Raw genomic sequence first — 22824 nt, 5'->3', positions numbered from 1 at the left:
GAACCTGTATGGTACATCGCAAGACACCGTGACTCCCCAACCAAATGATAAGACCAAGTGATTGTACATTTGGGATTGCGACTACTTGAACCAGATCACAGGAGAGGGCACTTCTCAGCTTCACCAGCTTGACCATATATGGCTGGACATAAGGCAGCTTCACCCGGCCTATCCACGGCGAGTCTGCCACTGCCAGACCATAGGGAACATGGCTGGACACTGACAGGGCAGCTTCACCGTGTATAGGCCCAGACCACCACAACCAACGTGACCAGACCAAATGGGACTCAATGATGATTGCAGGTCTCAAAACATAAAAGAAACCACACTTGAATGTAGGTTACATGTATTTTGGCTATGTTAATAGTTGATAGAACCCAATGTAAACAAGTCGACGAGAGCAAGAAGATTCCTGTGCATGAATTACAGTAATCAATATCATACACCTAAATCTACATGATATGATATATACCTCAAAACAACAAAGCAAATCAATGGCATCATAATCACGACCAACTCTACTTTTCCTGTAAATGACGAGTTGGAGTTCGAGTGCCGATGTGTTATTCATGTGCAGAAATGGCAACGACACGTACAGACATGACAGACATCGTCACACTGTCATGGCCGTGAAGTCTATCCTGGTGTTTCAAACAAGAGTGGAAAATATGGGCAGCAAATGCACATGCAGATACAGACATTGACACAAGTGATATCACTTCAATCAGTACCAATGAAATGACGCCTATCGTAGCCTCACAAGACCCACGGTTTATAGTACATCCTGCTTAACTCGAATAAATGATCAAAGCTCACTTATTATGCATGTTTTACAGTAGTAAGATTATATCTAGCTATTGTTGCAAGCGAATAATTCGGTACATCTGTTTCCAAATAATAGTGTAATCATTGTTCAGTTTATAATCGTGTGTGCTGGATAAATTCGTTAAGAGTACCCAGATGCAGGCAAACTCAGTCTATTTCACGAGAAACTGACATTTGATGGTTGTTAATTTCACCTTGAAACCTCAGCTGTTGAACAAACTTGATATTTCATCAGAAACTTGAAAGTTCGTCGTTGGTAGGTAAGAGTTCTGGGCATGAATCGGACAGAGGCCAAGAAGGAGCCATCAGAAGCAAAATACGGAGAACATTTCCCAGATGTGTATTTACATGATGTTCAATTTTCTTGTGACACGGACTACAGCATAGCTTTTGAGTACTGACAAATGATTAAATGGTATAATATATTCCATCTCCCATAATAGCCTAGCTTATGAACTTATACTGTTAATTGGTGTTAACGAGTGCAGATGCAGCAGCAGGATCGTGTTGCTTTTCAATGCGTTCGTCCTTTTTTTTGATAAGCTTATTAAGTTCTTTATCATCGACCTTCCTTGCGATCTCCCACGCTTTCTTGACTGCATCCCTTGGTCGGGGGTTATCCACGTACCACGCTTCTGTCTCTGCGCGGATATCTTTCAGGTTCTTACGCGTGCTCTCGCAGTACATCTTCAGGGCCACCCACCTGAAATAAACATGAAATGATCATCTATGAGAAAAAGAAAAAAACGACAGCAGGAACAATGCCGTTGATGACACCTTTTCTGCTCAAGCTGCTAGTCTGGGAGATAGATGAAGCTTTGGAAGTTTCGAGTCTATAATACAATAAATCTTTCCTTATGATTTATTTCAACATGAGAGAATCAAAATTATTTGAACAAACACAGCAACGACCATCAATGGTTATCTTAAACCAGTAAGGGGCAATTTTCATGACAACAAGGTTGAAGACATGACTCTTTCTAATCCTAACAACAAAATGGTACCCAAGTTAAACAACTGTTGTGCGCATACTCACCTTGTGTAAAACCTTTGCACCTCCTGTTTAAACATAATCGACTGCCAGTATTTCCGCATCTCTTCCTCACTCATCCCCTCAGTCCGGCGGATGTTCTCTGCCATGCTAGGCGTGACCACTTCTTTGTTTTCTTTATACCATTTATCAACAACCCCCAGCAACTGGTCGAGGAAACCATCACACTCTCTCAGGGTCAATGAGGCCTTAGAGAGGACTTCCAAGGTCAACTTGAGTAACTCCAGATCTCCAACTAGCTTGTGTAGTTCCTCTTCCTCTTCATCGGGGTCGACTTCCACATGTTTTGACTCAGTAGGTCCTGGTGCATCTTGATCGGTGTTCGAATCCCTGTATGGAAAAAAGCATGCACAAAAAAAGTACCAGCATTCGAAGCAACCATGGCAATCATATTCGCGGTTACACCACACACAGGTGTACCACTTATCCCTCTCCTCTTTAGGCCGGGCGCCGCTCTGGTAAGACGGTACTGCGGGGTTTTCTCTACCCCGTTTAATCTCTTCAATCTCTTTCATTTTCTCCTGAACCTTTTTTATTTTGCCCTCAACCAGTTTCTTGATAGCCTCGACATCTTTTGCACACTCAGCAGTAGACTTCTTCGTCTTGTCAGCTTGGGCTCGCATAGTGCTAATGTCCTTCCCAATCGCTTCTACATCAGTCTTGGCGAACTCGGGAAACCCATCCATGAGGTACAGATAGGCGACTTTCAGTTTCTCAACAATATTGACAGCCCCGCTTTGGAAGCTCTGCAGCATCACGGCCGAGGTATCATTCAGTTTCAGATTTTCCAAGAGAGCATTCTGTACCTGGAAAGAAAATGAAGCAATAGTACTGAAGGATAGATGTAGCAGATCGAGACAAACAGTTTGTAGTTGAATTACGAGACAAACAGTTTGTAGTTGAATTACGAAAGAATACTTCACAGACAGTACATTCAATATAAACTTGAAATCAACTTGGTTTACTTGAATTCATGTATGCACACTCCGGCCATGAGCAACTTTGAAGGGGGGTTACCAACGAAGTGAAAGAAGATGATTGATTACCTTGATAAGTTCTTCCGACCTCTGCGCCATAGCCAGCGTGCCGATGTACAGGAACATTCCAGCACGCCTGATGGACAGGTTGAATTGTTTCATGAGGAGTTGACGCTGCAGGTGATCTGTCATGAAGGTCTGCACGGCATGGTCATCCCCGGTCGGGATAACATCCAGGGAGATCTCCTCGCCCGTTGGGTCTACTGTCGCCGAGTTCATGGTTCACCTTGAAGAAGAACAAACGGATCGCATTGCTGCACAGCAACAAAAAGGAAGGTAGGCTGACTACGTTAGCGGACGACGCTCCTCCGCCAGTTAACATACAACCTGTTCAACAGGGACAGAAGGAAAGCAAGGGTGCTTTTGGGTTTTAACAGTGCTTTGACGTACTGGTGCCTAGGTTCGAGACTTCACCAAGTTCAAGGGGTAATTCTTCGCTTGCCTGGGTTCGAGATTTCACCAATCTCAAGGGGAATTCCTCCCAGCCTTCACTGTATGCCTAACAAACGAATATATATGACCAATGAAGCTCTTTTTTTCCAGCAGTTATAGCACTGTACGCGTGAACGCAGTGGTATTCACTGACTGTTCGCTGACTATTCCTTCTGACATGTTTCCTACTATTTCAAATTCATTTCCATGCAAAGTTACCATAGCTCTAGGTCTAGAGATATAGGCCTATATGAAAGATAGGTTCAATCTGGCACATGTCAGAGTGTTGGAAATACTACATAATTGTTCTGAATATTTCTCTCTCTGACTCTATGGTATCATTCATGCTAAAAACAATGCAGGGTCAAAGATAATTGACTTTGAAATAAGCTCAAATGCGTAGAAATAAGTGTCGATGTCCGACTGTCACGTGACTAAAACGTCATCAATATCTTATTCAAATGACCTTGTGAGCTATAAATAGTAACTTCGCGTAATGCTATTGGACATGAAAGAGCCATAAAGCCGGCGTCCACTTGGTACGAGGTTGACGAGGGAATCCCGCTGCCCCAGCCCGTCTGCCAAGACAACACAAACGAAAACGAAACTACTTTGAGTTAAAGATTTGACAATATCATGGTGAATGCATATATGAGATCACTGAAATGCCATCTTCAGATTAAACACCAAGCCAGGGGTTGGCCAACGGCAGATACAAGGACACTGACCTTCTCTGGCGGCCTGGTGCTGTTGATGGTCTGCTAGACCTGGTCCAGGTGCCACAGACGTAGTGGCTGTGGCTCATGAAGTTCAAACAAACTTGCTCAGGACTAAGTTGATTCACATAACGGTATAGTGGTTGGAGAGATATTGTCGACCTACCTTAGTCCTGTAACTTGCTCAATCCTAAAATTTGACGGACGGCGACTGTCTCGTTCAACGCACCCACCCAGCATGAACCAATCGTTCGTCTGGTGATGTTTGTGGGGAATTCCCATTTCCGGGTATTCATTCATAGCGAGGCCAGGCAACAGATGGCGTGGCATTATGCCATCTCGTTTGCTTGATACATGTAAATGTGTCATGCAGGACAAACAGGGGAAAGAGGCATTAAGTGAGACGGCATCATTGTGATTCCCAACGCCTCCGTCAGGGTGAATATGTGTGGGTAGTGCGGGCTTCCGTGATGGCCGTTTGTTTACGTTGACACGGTACCAAACTAAGCCACACCAGGCCGGACACCAACGTGTCTCGGACAACGGTTTTGCGGCCTGCGGTAGGCCTACATTTTTCTGAGACTACAGACCGGTCTTCATATTGTCTTCCTTTGCTTCCAACCATTTTCACTTTAAAATGATACTGACGTGAAGCGTATGTATGCGTGGTATGATAGGAGTGAGACGGTGTAGACAATGGTAAGAACGTATTGTCTATGAACTTTTCTTCAGAGAGTCAAGAATACAAAATGTATATAATTAATACAACATAATATTACGTCGTCCATATCGAACCATCATTAGTTATGTATAAGCCCCCGATCAGTCATCAGTGAAAGTTTTTGATGTAAAGTTAAAATCAGAGTCAGAAATGATACACGAACTCTCTAGATACGCTTATAAATTCGCACCAGCAAAACCTTATGTTACTTATACATGTATAGTCTTATTCATGAACTACCCCACAAGTCCTGGGAGTTCGATTGTCACTTTTGAAACTGATCACTAGGTGGCGTATCTCTGGCACGGTCTCCTCAGCTGCCATCTTCCATGCCGACTCGACTGCCTCACGTGGGTACGGATTCTCGGTGTAGAACTGTTCGATGCGTTGGCGGGCTGTCTGCAGTTTTGGCCGCGTGTTTTCGGAGTAGACTTGCAGTGCTCGCCACCTAAAACGGAGGGAATGGTTTAATTATCCCAACTTCCAATGTAGTTCTGTTTGTAAAGATGTTGCAGGCTGAGGACTGATTGCGAATCCATACGACAAAAATAGGGCTGGCCACCGGTATCTTTCGTGCTTAATGTGGTTGCCAAGCAGTCTGGTTCAAACATCTCAAAATACACCACTTCAGCAATGGTCTCGCCATCTATTAAACAGGTTATTCAATTCCTGTTCTGGCCTAGATTACAATCAGATATAGAACTCATTGAGTCTTTGATTTATGCGACATTAAAATCATTTTACAATTCAGATTGCCCGTCAACAAAACATACGAATTAAGTAGGCCGATGTCTATCTATATTTCTGATGAGCTCTGAATTGTTCTGATCTGTTGAAAGTCTCGTTTGAAGACACCTGGTATTATGAACAGTGAAAATTCCATACAGGTTACCAAGATGAATAAAAAATGTCACAGAAATCCCTTAAATTAACCGGCAAACACGCCTTACCTGCAATAGTAACTTGTTACTTCCTTCTTGAAGACCATGGAGTTCCAGTACTCTTTCCTATCCTCTGCCGACATGCTCTCAGACGCGCTGATCCCCTGCTTCATCGCCGGCTCCAGGACATCCTCACACTCCCTAAACCACCCTTCAACCACTGGTACCAGCCCGTCCAATAGGCCAGAAGCTACCACTAGATTGCTCGCAGCCTCCCGCAGCACTGCCTCCGTCAGCTTAAACCTGCCATACTGAAGCTGGATGCTCTTCCTTTCGACCTCATCCACATCAGTTTCGCCATTAGTCCCAGTGACACTTTCGTTGTCGACTTCTCCTGCGGTCGTCTTCATGTCATGATTGTTGCAGCCTCTACCTACCCGGCTCCGTGCACTAGTGATGGACACGATATTGTTCGGAAAGACGACTGGCCTGCCACATTGACAAAGTAACTTAACGCAGATTGCATCAACAATAAGCAGAAGAACTACAACCGGGAAGGATATCCAGTTGTTATTGGGTGCTGACCACCACAGGAAATGACTGTCTAAGATTTGCAAATAGACCAGCGCGATGGACACAACCACAATAATGTTAATGTACTTTACGAATGGGAATGCTGGGATACATGCGTCGAATATCCCGAGGAAAAGAAACAGTAGGCCCAAACATGAAATGGTTGCGATGAGCATCAGTGGATGTACATTGTCTATGTCCGGCCAGATAGAGTCGTACTCGTCGATAACATTCATAACAACGAATATCAGAGCCAGGGTTGCAAGACCGAGGACAATCCATGCACAGTATGCGGGCAGACCCAGTTCCAGTTGGGATGATTGTTCAACGTCTGCCATTTTCAATGGACTCCTCTTTTCTCTCTCTTCAATCAACTCCTTGTCGCCTTTACAACTTCTAAACCTGTTTTCGTCTTCTCCAAATGATTCAACCGATTCGTCCTGTACTCTTCCTGGGGCCACCACCCCTGCTCGTTCCAACTTCACAGACTCATCCCCAACAGTCTTCTGAACATCAGTGATTCTTGATCTTAAGTCACCTAACAAATGTTGGGTCTTCTTGACAGATTGCCTCATTGTTTCCACATCATTTTTGGTCGCTTCTATATCTGTTCGAGCAAAGTCCTCAAATCCATCCATACAGTACAAATATGCAATTTTCAACTTCTCCAGAATATTATTCGCACTACTCTGAAAGCTCTGCAGCATTAATGCTGTTTTATCACAAAGTTTCAATGAGGTGAACAGCAGATCTTGTGCTTTAGTAAGATGCTGTGCGTCTGTTGCTAGTGCTAGAGTTGCGATGTATAAGTACCTGGCAACCACCATCAGCGTCTGTGTGTACTGTTGTAATTTCATTGTTTCTTTCAGATGGTCGTTGTAATTGGCGACTTCGATGTCATCGCTACTCGGAAGGACGTCCAGCGCAAGGTTGTCCTCGTCAGATGGCGAGGTCTGAAGGTCTTGTGAGTTACCTTCGTTGGAAATATCTGCTGCCACAATACTACCTTCTCTGACTGCAGGCTCTGAAGGACGCGAGACATCTTGTTCTTTGGCTACCTGCCGATCCGCATCATTCCCTTCCTTTGCTTCACCTGCCACGGGACTGGTCACATCGCCACGATCTGCTCCTCCTTCCACATCGGCCTCCAGCTTTCCTTGTCCAACATCAGACTTGTCTTGGTCTGGCTGCAATTCTCTCTCGTCATTACCCGTAGGGAACACATCAAGAGACCTGTCTGTCATCTTCGGTGCAGGAGCCTGAAATATGGAACCAAACGAGGGTTACATAATATTCAACTTATGATTGTCCAGAATTTCAAAGCGATTTTGAAGATGTGTGCGATTTTTTCAATTTCGAGAGAATGGGCAAAACCCTCAAAAGGCGAATGAAAACTGCATCATCAAGTTCAATGCTCCACAGTGGCTTGTTTTGGCATGTGACATGCATACCCTCGTCTTCTCGTCTTTCGTTTCGAAATCACGTCTCCTCCTGACAGGTCGTCTATACACGGGATGAATTCATTGATCCAAAGTCAACACACAGGATAGTAGGCTATCAATTTAACATCAAGTCTGACCTGGATCCAAACACGCCGATCACAAGACCAAATGAAACGAAAGTGACGTATGTGTCTAGAAAGTACAATGTCGTGTAGACGCTAGAGCGCCTCACAAAAGGTCTATATCACGTGCAAAAGGCCTATGTGAAACCGGCTCAGTATACAAAACTGGCCAAGTGATTGATTGAAAGTCTACACATTTCGTGACGACTGGTGAGCCATCTATTGGATACACGTAGAACTGAAAATCAAGGTTACTATTTTTTGGAACCAACCTACGACGTATGGCGTGGTCATACACTGAGATAGTGATTGAGTGGCAACCGACGAATGTTGGAGGCAAACGCGAGGGGACGATGCCAGACACGCTGGGTGGATGGTGAAGCCTGTGATGCAGAGACCGCTTGAGTCGGGTTAATGAATTACGAGAAATCATCCTTGCAAATATAGCCTTTATTACAAACCATTTGAGTAATACATACAACCATACCGTTGTAGCGCTTCTGGTTGTTTCTCAGTACCCAGGCTTCCCGTACAAAAGACTGCTAAGATCTAGAGAACTTTTCCAAAGGGGAACAGAGGAAAAACGTGACAAGCTGTACCAAGTAGGCCTGTTCCCAGAGATATGATCCGTGGTGTTCCAAAACAATGAGGCAGAGAAGAAACTCAGAAATGTTACAGCGGTTCTCGCTTTTCAGCAGAGAAATACTTCGGCAGCGATTGTTTTTGGCGATGTTCTCGGCCGCAGTTGACAGTATTCCCACATCTGGGGACAGTTACGCTTGAAAGCATTTACAGGGAATGATGTTTATTTTCATTCTCGGGAAATTCTTCAATTTGCTGCGTCATAAAGCAAGAGAAGAGTCAGAGTTGTTGCTGCTCTTGACTCTTGACGACTTCCTGTATTGCCGGGACGGCCTCTTCTGCTGCAGCGAGGTCAATTGCCTGCAGGAGGGCCTCGTTTGGGTGAGGGTCGGCATCGTAGTACTGTTCGATCGTTTCTTGTGCCGAGACCAGTGCACGGCGGACGGTTTCTCCGTACACCTCCAGAGCGCGCCACCTGAAAAGTTAAACCAAACATCAAAAACTAAAGAGAGTGGACATCTCAATTTGCCTTTGGAATGAAGTTCTGAGGGCAAACTAAAATCACAGAGGCCCATATACTACCATCAGCTGAGAGGAACTGCTAGCTTTCTTCCTGAGGTTTGTTTCAACTGACAATAAACTCTTTGTTTGAGTAGTAGCAGCAGAAACCTAACTCACCTACAGTAATACTCGTCGATGGCCTTCTTGTATTCTTCTGATATGGTTATCGCACTTGGTTCCTTCTCCATGGTAACACTCGCGCCTGCTGCCGTCTCCTTGGTTTCCCCAAAAACACTGATGCATGCTACTACCCAGCTTTCCGCTGCAGGCATCAGCCCTTCTAATGAAGAAAACGAATCACCGACGCGGTCAACAGCCTCGTGTAGGACAGCCAAACTGAGTGCCAAATAGAGGCGTCTCTCTTCCAACAACTGCAGATGACCTTTTTCTCCAGCGCCACTTTCTCCAACTAAACCTTCAACTAGTTCTACCGACCTCCCTTTCGTCCCTAGGACACCACCTCCTTCGCGATCATCCTCAATCTCTCCTACCATCGGGTCCCAGTCCAATGACGGGACATGATCTCCTTTACGCCTGTAACCCCAGTAGCTCCAGAAACCAACTACGACGAACAGCAACATTTGAATGACCAGCAGCGGCATAGCGAGCACAACAATGAAGGCTTTGTCATCGGGTTTGTTCTTCAGCTCTGAGAGTTCATAGATGATGACAACAATCCCTGCGAAAACAAAGAAGACGGCGAGAGGAGCGTATGGGAGAAAATATCTGTAGTTCCCCACCTCGAGTTTGTGATCCACCTGCGACATCTTTCTAATTGCCAAGATGACGACTGTCATTTGTCCAAGATGCAAAATGAGGACCAAGTAGATCAAAGGAGGGTAGGTCCCTGCGACCATCCCCCAGACACTGAGGTACTGGTTGATCATGAGCAGGGCCACGAGGAAGAAGGTGACGATGACAGAGGGAATGAGACAGTTGGAGTATCGGCGCGGAAGCTTGATCTCCCAGCTCCAGGGGCTGTCGAACATTTCCTCAACTTGGAGGGTATTCTCTCTCGGCGACCAGATCACACTAGTGTCATCATCAATCTCTTCCCCACTGCCGGACTCCTCCTCCTCCTCTCCTTCACGTACAGCAGCGCCCTCCAGCTCTTTCTCAACCTTGAGTAACTCAGGACTAAGGTTCACCTCCTGCAGGCTCTCAATCTTCCTGAGGAGATTGTGGAAGCCGTTCCTTGTGTTCACGATAGCCCCATTCAGGTCATACATGCCAGTTTCCACTCCCTCTATCACCGCCCGTATCCCTTCCGGGTCACCATCGAAAAGGACAACGTTTCCAGATTTTAAATTCTCCACCACCCCTCTTTGCATTTGTTGCACCAAAACCAATGACGTATTGCACATATTTAAAACTTGAAAGAGTGCCTCTCGAGCTTTGGTCAGCATCCAGGTGTCCTTAGCAAGGGCTAGTGTTGCGATGTAAATGTACCTAGCAACGTCTAAGATGGTGTTCGTGTACCGTTGGAGACCAAGTGTCCCTTTGAGCTGTTCTGCGCATGCTCGGATGACGATGCTGTGATTGGGTGGAAGATCGACTAATGAGCGAGCGGTTACATAAGACTCTGCCATGATGGATGACTGAAATACGAATTGAGGCCGTATTTATTTATGAATCAAAAACTGATTTACCTTGAAGAGTGTAGTGGCTTGTTGCAGAGGGGGAGGGAGGGGGAGAATCTCGTGAGACAGCAAGTCATACAGTCGGAGAAAACACCTCCAGCTGCACAAAAGCCTGACAGAACAAATACTTACGATGTTTCCTTTCGTGGGTGTAGAGTTCTGTGCTCAAAACATAAAATGTACACTTGGCCTAAATGAAGCATCCATGTACACTTATGACGAGCCCATGGACGGGTATTTGTTTTGATTTTGATCAAGTCGATCAATAAATCTTGACCTGAACTCAGCAAAGGTGACTGATCTAGGACGACGCGTCTACGAACATGACTTACAGCATTTGGCCTGATGCAGGGTCGACAAATATTGACCAGCCACTCAAACTTGTCCTCAGATAGGTAGTGCAACATTGCAAAATGAGACAGTGTCGAAGATTCGAGTCTGTGTTCAAAGGAGTAAGATGTCAAGTTTCTCGTGGCCTTGACGCCTTAATCCACGTGACACGATAAAAGTGGCAGGTAAAGCATACCTCCGGTGAGATCTGTGATGTCTTTATGTCACGGCTGACATGACTGTGGAAGGTGGCGACTTGATAACGAACCCTGCCTGTAACGTTATATCAACGATTTCAAATAGGAAGAATATGTCTTCGGAAACAACTGACACATATCTTTTTGAATTAATTAACAACTTGCTTTATTTTTTTCTATAAATATAATTGCATTCATAACATCTACAAAGTAGTCGAGTAAAAGATATATCTAAAACAGGCGAATCTTATATTACATTTCTGTTGAATTGGTAACAAAACAAATAAAACCATTCACATAGGACCAGCCATTACAAACCCGGCGTCCATTGCTTGTCCGAGACCGTCGAACTCTTGGCATGTTTGATAGCTGCCCTGATGCACAAAAGTTTGGCGTCTTACGGTGCATCTCCTGGCCTGAGAGTGCGATCCCGCTAAAGTAACAATATGGTAGAAGGCATATATATATGACTCACTCGACCCCCGTTTGAATCATGGACGGAAAGTATTCTCTCCATGAAAAGCGTGTAGAGTTCCCTATCTGATTCTCAATTAGGTGCTGCATTGTTTTGAAAGTTGCCTCCGCCCATCTGCAACGTATCATATGGACCTTGCCAAACTATCATCAAAGACTATGATAAGTGTGGCGAGCAGTGTTACCGGACAAGTCGAGCAAATGTCTTTAATATTTTTTTGTATCGTATCGATGATGAGTCCCCGAAGGAATGGTGTTGTGTCTTACTCTGTTCCGCTGCGTGAGTAGGTCTCCGTGAAGCTGTCCGTACGAGTGCGAAGCACCAGACGGCCTGCGGTGGGCCTCTGAGGCAGTACCGTAGGTCGTACCGTTGAGTTGTGGCATAGAATCCCTCGGATCTGAACGTGGAGTACCATAGTAATCCTGATAGAATCTCTCCAGGGCCATCCGCGAGCCGTGAGGAGCAAGTTCTTCGGGACCCCATGGGAATTCTTTCGGTCCGTATGGTCCCCACTGTGACGGGACTCTTGGATCCCTTGGCCAGCGGTATGGCCCGTCATCAACGCCACCGTATGGGTGTGGCTCTTGGTAATCACGAGGATTCCAATTTCTCGGATACGTGCTTGTTCTAGGGTCGTCTAGGCTCCAGTAGTTGGGTGGTTTGGGCCCCTTGCGAGTCCAGTCTATTGGTGTTGGGTCTTCCGTATCAATCCAACGGGGTCCGTAACCATGGAAATCAGCTGACGTTACTTTACCACACCAGCTACGTTCGCCTGAAAAGAGAATAAGGGATAATGTATTGAAGAATACTACGTGACGTCATCATCTGTCATGCTGGAGGAGCCCAAATATGATTCAGTTAATTCAGGCATGACAAATCATTGTTCTCCCCTCCAACATGGTTGACCGTGAAAACACTCCATAGCAAGCCATGCGTGGCAAACACACAACACAGGGCGAACTCAATGATCAGCTCATGGACAAATGAGGCCTACAAGAACTGACTTACAAACTTACAGACTTATAATAAAGTGTGTAGGGTCCTGGCTTAAGTAGATTGTATGCATCAGGTCTATAATTCAATTACATGTAATTCCAAAGGCTCAAGAATCTACACGACGTAAAATAAAAGTAATGATTTCGATACATGCCGCCAGGGGGCAGGATTGTGTTTTGAACAATACAAAATGTTCGTGCACAGAAACGATACATAAAATGAGTCGGTCCTATCGAAGAAAATATAATGGTAGAACGAATTGATGGCCTCTTTATACACTAAGACCTAGGAATATGAAGATTGAGGCTATAATGTATGGTCGTTCGAGCTTCTTAGTATACCTCTGTCTTTTATTCCTTTGATATTTAGCCCTTCTCCACACATACAGTTTCATGAGCCATGCCCTGTTTTGATGAGAAGGAGGAGATATCTACCCCCCCCCCCCCACATGGTTGTATGGATCGAGCCCTGTCATCAAACGATTGAAACACCCAAAGTCACTCACCTGCAGGAGTCCTCCCATTGTCCATTCTGTATCCGCCAAGCCCCTGCTTAGGGCGGCCATAATTCTCATCATACTCGTTCCGCGGCATGTGTCCCCATATGCCTCGCCTGTTGGAAAGGGAATCAGGCACCGTGGGGAAGTCAGTGCGAACGTTGTACCGATTATCCATGCCTGAAAGTCCCGATATCCACTGGGAAAGAGTCGCCTTGCCTGTATATTGTACGCTTAGTCCATCTGTCAAAGCACAATCAAAACTCCCGTCAAGTGTAGTCCACAAACTCTGTTGCTAATCCACCATTCATTGAAATCAATAGTCCGGGCGTTGCGTAGTGATACGAAACAGAGGTAAGCTGACCGCATGAGAGTATACGCACACAAAATATAGTGCCTGCGGTCTTTTTATGTGGAACACGATAAATGAAGTTTTCATGTCACATCAGGTGTCAAAAGGACATACTCAACAAGACCTGCAACCTGTTGACACAACACGGCCGTTGGCCTACTGAGAGCATGATTTTCTGTCAAAAGTAGCTCCACATGGCGACTATAAACAAAAGAACATTCGATTATCAAAGTCAACATGGCAGTTTGACATGAAAAATCCCATGTGACAACTCCCCGATCATGACAGCAATGCCTTCCATTCACTCGCCCTTAGCAACCATTGGCAGAGTGATATAAACAACTCGGCCAGGCGGATCGATGAATTCAGAATCAAATCGGGTCAAATATTTGCCATATCAAATCATGAATACACATATATATATGGCTATGTCCATTCTAATAGACTTTGTACTACATGATCTCTATTAGTGTTCACGCGAACATAAATGGATAAGTTTGGGTGCGGGTGGCTCGTCGGGATACCTAAGGTCACGAACACAAGACAGTCACTTGCCAAAAGCTGTTTATGTTTACAAGTCGACACTGCTGCTTGAGACTGAAAGATAACGTTTGGCATCTGCTGGGTAGTAAAGATGGGCAACCTCTCAACCTCTGTATCCTAGACTGGATTACAAGCACATATTTAAAAAAATATTTTGTGACTTATTTGCTGTTACTTTGCTGTTAAACAACGTTTGATTGGCAAGAAAATGACGTTGTCGGCAGGATTCGAACCTGCGCGGGGAGACCCCAATGGATTTCTAGTCCATCGCCTTAACCACTCGGCCACGACAACTGTGGAGGTTGATGAGACCATTTACTGATAAAGTCTGATAGATCGATCAAAAATATCAAAGCACAGCGATACTGTTGACTAATAACTAATAGCTTTATTTCGCGTTTGAAAGCGCAATTTATAATCAAGTCGTGTACAAAACCAATTGTTAACCATTATTGTGATATAAACCTGTTTCGTGCTGATTAGAAATTAATCCTATTGACAGAGAGTGAAATATAATCTTCTGGCCATTTGTTGAGATATCAATCGACGGTCACATTGTAAATGTTATGATAGATTTTCATAAACATATCGGGCAGTATTGCTGTTGGCCCCCGGCACTGATTGTCTATAGTTAATTTCACGAGAACATTGCAATCTCATTTTGGTGATAACTTACACACAGAACGCAAGAGCTGAACAAAATATCTTCTTTTCATTTGAATCTTCTGGAAAGATCACGAGGCGTAGCTGAGATGTTCGAAGACCCTTCTTGACAAACCCGAAAGCAATTGTCTGAACTCACCCTCTCAAGGCGGATTAACGTAGGATTCATAAAGTAACTTGTCACTGTCCATATGTCACTTGTCAGGAGTATGTTCGTTAATGGACTTCGACTCGACTACATAACATGGGGGTGGGGGGGGGGGGGCATGAGGTGAAAAGTGTCGTTGTGAGTCCTACGCGGCTCGCTCTTTGGAAATGACGTGTTCGTTCTTAATAGTATGACATAGTTGCAAGTGGCAAGGTGATAAGGTGAAAGCCACAACTCTTGAAACCAACACCGCAGTGAGACATACGGTCGTCTTCTTTAAGCCTTTCTTCATGCAAGTCTTGTTCAAACCATGTGATCACCTCTTTTAGGAGAAGAGTATAGCAAGATGATCATTTATTGAGAGATGGCTATTCACAGAGAAAGTGATTGATTCATTTCGTTGGTGAATACAATATTGTGGTTATGGCTGACACCGCTGTGAAAGCAGGTGTAAAGCTAATAAGAAAGCCTCGAACCTAACTTTGCTGATTTGGATTATCTTCCATACTCCACTTTGGCTGCTAAAGCGACCTTTGAGTGATCATTACAGTGATTTTAGAAAGTGACAGCAGTCCAATTCGAGGCAATCAACTCGTCTTATCATCAGTGGTGGGTACTTGTAAGTCACTGTAGATGTAGGTATAGATTCAAACTCAGAAAATCGCTCCAACTGAGGAGAGGAAAACTTACTTTTGCTTCAACTACACCGAAAAGAAGTTAGGCCCATCCTGAGAAATCCTCCAAGCATTTTCACATGCAACACTACATGGAATTCTGTGAGTGATCGGTGCCATACCACTGAGAGGCGAGGACGACTTTCCAGCATCACGACATCTACTGCTCGGGATGAGCTTCTTCAACCGACCCGGAGTGTACGGCTACAGACCGAGTACCGAGTACAGGGACAACTACGGCCAGTCGGTATCACAGCATGATGACAGATACCGCCAAGGGACCGGCGATGCCACTTATTTCGGTGAGTAGTTTCAGTTGGGGTAAACTGGAGCACATGAACGGGTTGTGTATGAATCACTGAACAAACTAAGCGAGGCCGAAGGAGCCAGGCATGAGACAAATAACTGCTCGATGTCTCAAAAAGACAAGGCCATGCAGACTATGACCAAGTATTATAGAGTGATAGTGGTGTTGCATGTGGACAAAATGCTTCCTTTTCATTACGCTTACTCCCACATTTCATGTCAATATCATTGTCTTTCAGATCAGAGGTCGCCAGGACGTAGCACGAACACACACATCGGCCTGATTCGAGGGGAAAGACCATTTGAGTGTTACGACCCAAACGCACCCTCAATCCGTCAGACTCGAGGGGAAACACCATTTGACAATGTATACTATGACTCGGACAACTTGCAAGGCATGACGCGAGCCTGTCCTCCAGCACCCTTCATCCCTAGTCCGCTACCCCATCCAGAGCCGATCGAGCCGAACATTGACCCCACAGTAGAATACTATTATCCCAGGTTAGGCCCCTGGCTTCATTTAGACCCCCTCGGGTCGTACAGTCCACTTCCCCTGTCCTCACGCGAGCCCTTGTCTTCCTCCTACCTGGGCTTCAACCACAGCCAGGACTGGGATAAACTGTATAGGACCCCGCTCTCACGGCAACCGGCACTGTTTGCCGGGGAAAGGAGAGTAGACGGGATGAGGTCGTGGATGGATATGGCTCACATCGATGGGCATGCGGCTTGTGATGGTCTCTGTCCCTGGTGTGGAACGTCGCCCCGGCCGACACCACGGTCGCCGAGGTATCCGTAACATGATGGTGAGATGATGATGACGACGTGGTTGGTTGTCGATTCGAAAACACACTGGTTGCCTAGTGGCAATAATACTTCTACTGTAAAATATAGTAAGCCTAGATTTGAACGCATCAAAGTTTGGTTTCGGAAGTCACATTGGGTGGGGCTATCATTCCGGCCAGAACTTCTATTCGGCCGAAGCACCTCTGATCCATTTTGCCCAAAACTTTAGTGCCGGTGCCACTTCTGCGGTGTTTGGGAGATCAGTATGAAATCCTTACCTGTTTTGGGCGGAATAGTTTTTGTCACACAAAACATTGAAATGAGGAAGTGACTTTGATGACATCTTAAAACTTTTCAAAAAATGTATTCGTGGCTATTACGGTCTATTGATTAGTTCTCAAAAGTAACGTTGGAATACCGACGGCGCGATATATTGATGTAACATTCACGGATATGTCGCTGAAAATGAGCACGTGCTTATCTAACCGTTTATTGGTAACCATAACAACACACATTATGCTGCACACGCATGCAGTGGCTCTTGTTTGGGTAATGGCGACCAGACTACCTTTAACCAATCGATAATTGTATGCAGAGAAACCTTTGTCAAGCTTTCACTTATCGTGGAGTGATTTGTACACTTTTCATGCACGCCCACAGCACACAATAATGGAAACAACCGCCTATGTATTTGTGACCTATATTGAATCGATAAGCTGGGGTCCGTGGTCGTCAATGACAAACCAACCAAATAGACGATCGGTTTGATTGTCCACGTAGAACGCGGGAGGCGCTGTACATAACAAGCTTAGTCAATCATGCTAGCCTATTAGCAGTACATTTTATTGGCAAGCTAGGTGGTTAGTGACGAGGCCTTTTGCCAATGCTATCCACATGACATTAGGGACCTAACTGTGATAATCTCGTGCTACATGATTTAAAACCATGGCTTATCCTGGAGGATATAAGTACATGTTCGGTTCTCACAGACCAAGTACGGAATACAGGGACAACTATGACAGGCCAAAGACGGCGACGGGTCCGAGGAATACAGGAGAATTAGGGAGACCTGCTCCGGGTAGGTGGCTCCTATCGTCTGCTTCTCAAAGATATGCTAGTTTCAATGTATTCTCCGTACGAGTTCGAAGTGACATATCTTCACTTCCCTGGCTTGACTTAGAGCCATATTCAGGCAAAAGAGTATCCGTCCATGCATCTATGACGTGGACTTATCATCAATGATATTACCATGGGCTATCCATGGATCTATAACGGTGAATCTCCATCACATATTTCCATGTATGGACACATGGTACCTACCATGGGTTATATTCGATTTTATGGTGAAAACTTCTGCCTGTGCAGTAAGCAGCCTGTTTGGGCGGACCAGTAAATCAGTTAATTATAGAATAGGCTTATCAGCTAAGCCTGTTGTACTTAATCATGAGTTGTACTACTCGCATCAAAGAAAATCCAGTAATCCTGGTAATTCCTTAGCCTTATGACTTTTACCAGGCCGAGGGCAGTGCCAGCTACAGGCACACTTCAAACACCTATTGCATCATTCATTTGATTCGACCACGGACGATGATTCACCCTCTTCTTCTTTCAGCTACCAAACTCCACCTGGTTGACCGCTCAGTCAGCCCTCTCCCGCTGTTCCAGTCGATCGACCGGCGCTTTGACGACCCTACCCCAATTGACTGGGTGAAGCCGAAGCCACAGCACTACTTGGGCAGCCCTCGGCCAAGGAGCACAGTTCCGAGACCGCCGAGCTCTAGACCTAAAGGTCCAGGGATACGCTCCATTCTCAAACACAGGCCATTCGGGACAACTAGCTTAAAAGAACGTTCTTTCCCTGTCGAAAGTTACATCGAACCAAGTTACCCGACCTATGATTCTTATGCTCCGTTGCTTCGCCCAGAGTCGAGGCAGGTTCCTGAAAGGAGACTGCCGTATTCCGCCTACGGGTCTGGCTACGGAGCCGCGGGTCCCCTCACGGCGTACGATCGAGAGGTCATCTCGCGAATGGGGCACGAGACGTGGTCGACCACGAAGCGATATGAGACTGGATATGACACTGTCGAGATTATAACACCGAGACCCCCTTCGGTGAGACCACCTTCGAGACCTTATACCGCTGTTACACGAGAGCCACCCAGGTACAGGAACAACTGGGTGGAAGATTCCCAAACACTGATGGATTTAGACTGTAGTGATAGAGCTGCCGATCTTGAACTGCTTTCCTATGCCAAAGAGAGAATGCGCGAACGGGACTTGCTTTATCCATATGGATTATAGACTGTAGAAAGTACGAATAATGAGACATTTTATTAGGAACTTTTCTGGCCTCAGGTTCTACCAAACAATGCGTGACCGTTTCAGATACCATGGTATGCATTGCTATGCTTCCGTGGCCAACCCCAGGGGAGATATATAGTGACTGATTGGCATTCTCTGAAACGCTAAGAAAGAACATTCGCCCATTTCAGAAAGCAAAATTCGACCGGAAAGATAGAGTCTTCCCTGAATGAAGAGATCTGGAATGTTCGTCCATTTGTGACGGTAATTTTGCCAAATGTCTGTTTGAGATATATCAATTTGGCCAAACATACTGTTGTTAATGTTATTCACTTATTTTGTACAAAATGTTCGACTCGTGTATTTACAAATATAAGTTATTTTAGATAAAATGGTTCATATTTTGATAGCCAAATATCCTGTTGTCTTCCATTTAATGCCAGAAAGAACATCATTGATGGAGTTTACGTCCTCTTTCCAAGGAATACAGTTTTTGATCTTGTTGTACTCAAGTGCGAGCTTCGAGTCAACAGTAAGCCAGAAAGATGCCGATGTATAATGTCAGTCAGTCATCTGAGAATACTGCATCGTAGAATCAAGAGATACCAATATTGTGTTCCAGATCTAAAGCTGTCAACTGAGTCTCTGCAGAGTATTTAGTTTCTCAAAAACTTACAAGTAGAAATCCTTTGTGATGGTTGAAGAGGGCCTTTAGCCACATACCACAGCTAAATGCTATTTCGAAATTTGCAAAACGCCAATGAATGAATGAAAAGAACACATTGTGTAAACGTGAAAGAGTAATTACTAGTACTAGATATCTCAGTTAAATACCACAACCAACATATAGAGCGAATCCTCAGTTGTATTCTCATGCCTGAAGGTGAAACACCAATACGATCATTCATTCAAGAACCCTCTAAAGAGACAGAGCTCCACCAAAAGCAGATCATGAAAGATCCGCCCAATCCAATATCCCGATCATTGTTCAACTCAACTGTTGTAAATTTCGTGCAGGTTTACCCCAGCCAGCCTCCAATACATAGTTAGTGTACATTTGATAACGAGGTCTTCATACGGAATTCTCTTTCTGAAGACCAATACACAGTTAAAAAGCCTTTTCACGCCTATGGAATATTCTTGTCAAAGGACACATTGAATCGATGTCCTGGTCGTCCATAGCAAACTGGATTAACATATCAAGGCCGAGGTAAACACAACTATTCTGTACATATCACATGCATACATCATGTACAACTTATCACTGGCTGGGATCGGTGCCTCACAACGGGAAAGTGGATCTTTCGCCAGAACATCAACTCATGTTTATACTTCGAATACGTTCAAAAGAGGGACCGGCCTATAATTTCAATCGGACTGTAGTAGAGCACCCGTTTCTAAATCTACACGGCTTCCATCACTAGCGCGGAATGTACCAACCCGTTATACTCGTTCAACGGCTTCTATAACATTAATCGGATAGCGACATCTTCGGAAGACTGATATATCGAACAAGTGTATTATCATCAAGGTACAATTAACACTAACGTGGATTCCTGATTACTTGTGCGGATTGTGTGATGAAACACTACTTTCAGATAACACTCATTACACTTGACATTCAACTTATATTTGTGTCTTGATGTATAGATTTATATCACGACTATAACTAGGATCGACACGTTTTTGGCAGACCCCTTTAGATTTTGTGTCTCCACCTCATAGATGTTGATGATGAACACGCCAGCCAAACCGTATGATGTTGTCCCATCGCGGGATTTGGGTTGGGACGACATGAGGCTGTCGGAGAGGCACGGACATGCAGGTGAGCACACTCTCAACAGTCAGTGGTTTTGTATCTTCACACGGGGCTGGTATGAATGAATCTTCAAGAAATTGCACACAGAAAGAAGACATGTTTTAACGTGCAATCACAGCCCTCCAGCTAATACGGCCATGAGTTGTCTGTGTTGAGACCTGTCGTAGAACACCAACTTAACTTTAAAGTTCTTTAGCAAATTGAACACAATGTCGTTTGAAAGTGGGCTGTTGATTATTAACTAATACATTTACATGTACATAGTACTTGAATGACAGGAAAACTCTACTTGGACATTTGAATAACGGTGGCGCCTGCACACGTTCTGCTACGAACCTTATTACATGAATGACCAGAGAACTGGCGCCAGTTACACTCGTGCAGCAAAAAACCTACTACTGTCCGTACTCGTACTCTTAAACCATCCCGTTAATTAAAGGAATGTTTCTTTTCCTTTGTAGAGCCACAGGACACACCCAGACCAAGACTAGCTGTTGAAGATCCGACACCAGTGAACTGGACGGGGAAGCCCGTCCCGCCAGGACCAGTTTCTCCGACCTGGCCACATCCTCCGATTCCATCTCACCTCCTTCCGTACATCCGGCCCGAGGTCCTGAAGCACTATGAATCCAGCTTCCTTCCCGATACAACAAGTGACACAAAGCAGCCACCATCGGACCCAAAACCTGATCCATACGTACCTGATCCTAGACTTATCGAAAAACTCGATAGCATGATCTCCGACAAGTTACGGGAAAAGAGCGTTTCTGATGCAGGAAAACCGGCCACAGCAGGGCTGATTGCTCCAAGAGACCCATATGAACCCTTCCCGCCGATTCCCCCACATCTGTTGCCGTACCTTCGGCCTGAGTTCCAAGAGAAATACGGATACGCCGTCAATGCCAGTGGCTTTAGACCTGGTGTTGCTGATGCAAGGAATCCGGCCTTATTGGGATATCCTGCGCCTCGAGATCCGTATGATCCCTACCCGCCAAGGCCAATTCAACCTCCTTCGTGGCATCCTACTCGACCACAGATTCGGGAGAAGTATGGATATAGTGTCCCTACCGGAGACGGCGGGCAACTGCCGTATCGAGCCGATGCGATGCCGACTAGTATCAATCCTTACGGGGCAGATCCCAGGCTCGTCGAGAAAGTGGACAGGATCATCGACGCGAGATTACGCATGGTAGACGCAAGAACAAAAAGAGACGCTGATGTGCGAAATTCGGCTGTAGCACTTGGCAGAGATTACGGGCAACTTCGTCCTCCAAGCCCCAGCCGGAGAGCCCCTCGCACCCCTTTAGTTGGGAGAGAAATCACTCGAAACCCACAGGGTCTTGGAATGGCCGGGGGTCCGAGACCGATGTCGACATGGCAGGAGCCTGAGGCAGCCTGGCGAGAGTCGTATGCACCGATAGGAGGAGCTCGTACTTGGTGGGAGAAACCGATACGGAATGACCGAGCTGTTGGGTTAGAAGGACAACCAATTCCTCGAGAGCCACGCTGGGTTGACCCACTGACTCCCAGGGGACCACCATTCATTCCACGAGACCCGGGGTGGATTGACCCGCCTCCACCAACATGGGCTGGCCAACCACCTCAGACCCTGGGGCCAAATATGAGGCTCACGGAACGCGGGCGCCAATATAGGGACTCTTTGTTTTACCCACGCATTCCCCTTATCGAACAGTAGGTAACATTCGAAACGAACAGCTGGTGCGAAATCAACAGTTCGGGAGTTTCAGCTTATCTCAGACTTCGGTTGAGATTGCACACAAGGACCCTTTGGTGGTCCGTACTGTTATAATCAATCACACAAGTGTCGCCCTCAAGGAAAGTAAGGCTTTCAAAACAAGAATAAACAAACTTGACCAAAGAGCTCGACCTTTCAATAGTCTGAAACTATAATAATACCAAGCTGATTTGTCGAGTCACATACAGGCCTTATGACTGACCATCTTACATAATACGTTTTCAATATCACTAGAATTATGCAATCGATATTTGTCATGAGTGTATTATCTTATGCGCGCATTCCAATGTGCATTAAAGTGAACTATTGTTTGTCATGTGCGTTTGTCACCTGGAGACAACTCGATAACAAGGCTTTATATCCACGGGAACGTGCATGTTATGATATACTTCTTCTTCAAAT

At 45.3% G+C, this 22824-nt stretch overlaps 5 protein-coding genes and 1 non-coding gene across 6 annotated transcripts; 1 reads left to right on the top strand and 5 right to left on the bottom strand.

The window, feature by feature from the left end:
• Nucleotides 1–329: 329 nt before the first annotated feature.
• On the bottom strand, nt 330–4366 carry LOC135498104 (uncharacterized). The gene is made up of 4 exons (XM_064788277.1): nt 4228–4366; nt 2923–3139; nt 1862–2682; nt 330–1528 (listed from the first exon to the last, which is right to left on the bottom strand). The coding sequence occupies exons 2-4, from the start codon at nt 3130–3132 to the stop codon at nt 1291–1293; spliced, it is 1269 nt and encodes a 422-aa protein (XP_064644347.1). The 5' UTR covers nt 3133–3139; nt 4228–4366; the 3' UTR covers nt 330–1290.
• Nucleotides 4367–4769: 403 nt separating this feature from the next.
• Nucleotides 4770–7658, bottom strand: LOC135498202 (uncharacterized). The gene is made up of 3 exons (XM_064788410.1): nt 7611–7658; nt 5733–7495; nt 4770–5230 (listed from the first exon to the last, which is right to left on the bottom strand). The coding sequence occupies exons 2-3, from the start codon at nt 7478–7480 to the stop codon at nt 5008–5010; spliced, it is 1971 nt and encodes a 656-aa protein (XP_064644480.1). The 5' UTR covers nt 7481–7495; nt 7611–7658; the 3' UTR covers nt 4770–5007.
• Nucleotides 7659–8250: 592 nt separating this feature from the next.
• LOC135497893 (uncharacterized) lies at nt 8251–10907 on the bottom strand. The gene is made up of 3 exons (XM_064787886.1): nt 10716–10907; nt 9061–10541; nt 8251–8857 (listed from the first exon to the last, which is right to left on the bottom strand). The coding sequence occupies exons 2-3, from the start codon at nt 10530–10532 to the stop codon at nt 8662–8664; spliced, it is 1668 nt and encodes a 555-aa protein (XP_064643956.1). The 5' UTR covers nt 10533–10541; nt 10716–10907; the 3' UTR covers nt 8251–8661.
• Nucleotides 10908–11251: 344 nt separating this feature from the next.
• LOC135497897 (uncharacterized) lies at nt 11252–13545 on the bottom strand. Its single transcript, XM_064787888.1, has 2 exons — nt 13087–13545; nt 11252–12357 (listed from the first exon to the last, which is right to left on the bottom strand). The coding sequence occupies exons 1-2, from the start codon at nt 13253–13255 to the stop codon at nt 11792–11794; spliced, it is 735 nt and encodes a 244-aa protein (XP_064643958.1). The 5' UTR covers nt 13256–13545; the 3' UTR covers nt 11252–11791.
• Nucleotides 13546–14184: 639 nt separating this feature from the next.
• Trnas-aga (transfer RNA serine (anticodon AGA)) lies at nt 14185–14266 on the bottom strand. The gene has a single exon. It is a non-coding gene; the product is annotated as a tRNA-Ser (tRNA).
• A 933-nt stretch (nt 14267–15199) lies between these two features.
• On the top strand, nt 15200–22806 carry LOC135497648 (uncharacterized). Its single transcript, XM_064787478.1, has 4 exons — nt 15200–15759; nt 16003–17624; nt 18159–20672; nt 21128–22806. Exons 3-4 carry the CDS (start codon nt 20573–20575, stop codon nt 22360–22362), a joined length of 1335 nt encoding a protein of 444 aa, XP_064643548.1. The 5' UTR covers nt 15200–15759; nt 16003–17624; nt 18159–20572; the 3' UTR covers nt 22363–22806.
• The last annotated feature ends 18 nt before the right edge of the window (nt 22807–22824 follow it).

The sequence above is a fragment of the Lineus longissimus genome, chromosome 13, assembly GCF_910592395.1.
Source record: "Lineus longissimus chromosome 13, tnLinLong1.2, whole genome shotgun sequence".
Classification (NCBI taxonomy): Eukaryota; Metazoa; Nemertea; class Pilidiophora; order Heteronemertea; family Lineidae; genus Lineus; species Lineus longissimus.
Note: the sequence above shows the minus strand (reverse complement) of the source record. Positions and strands in the feature narration are given on the sequence as shown.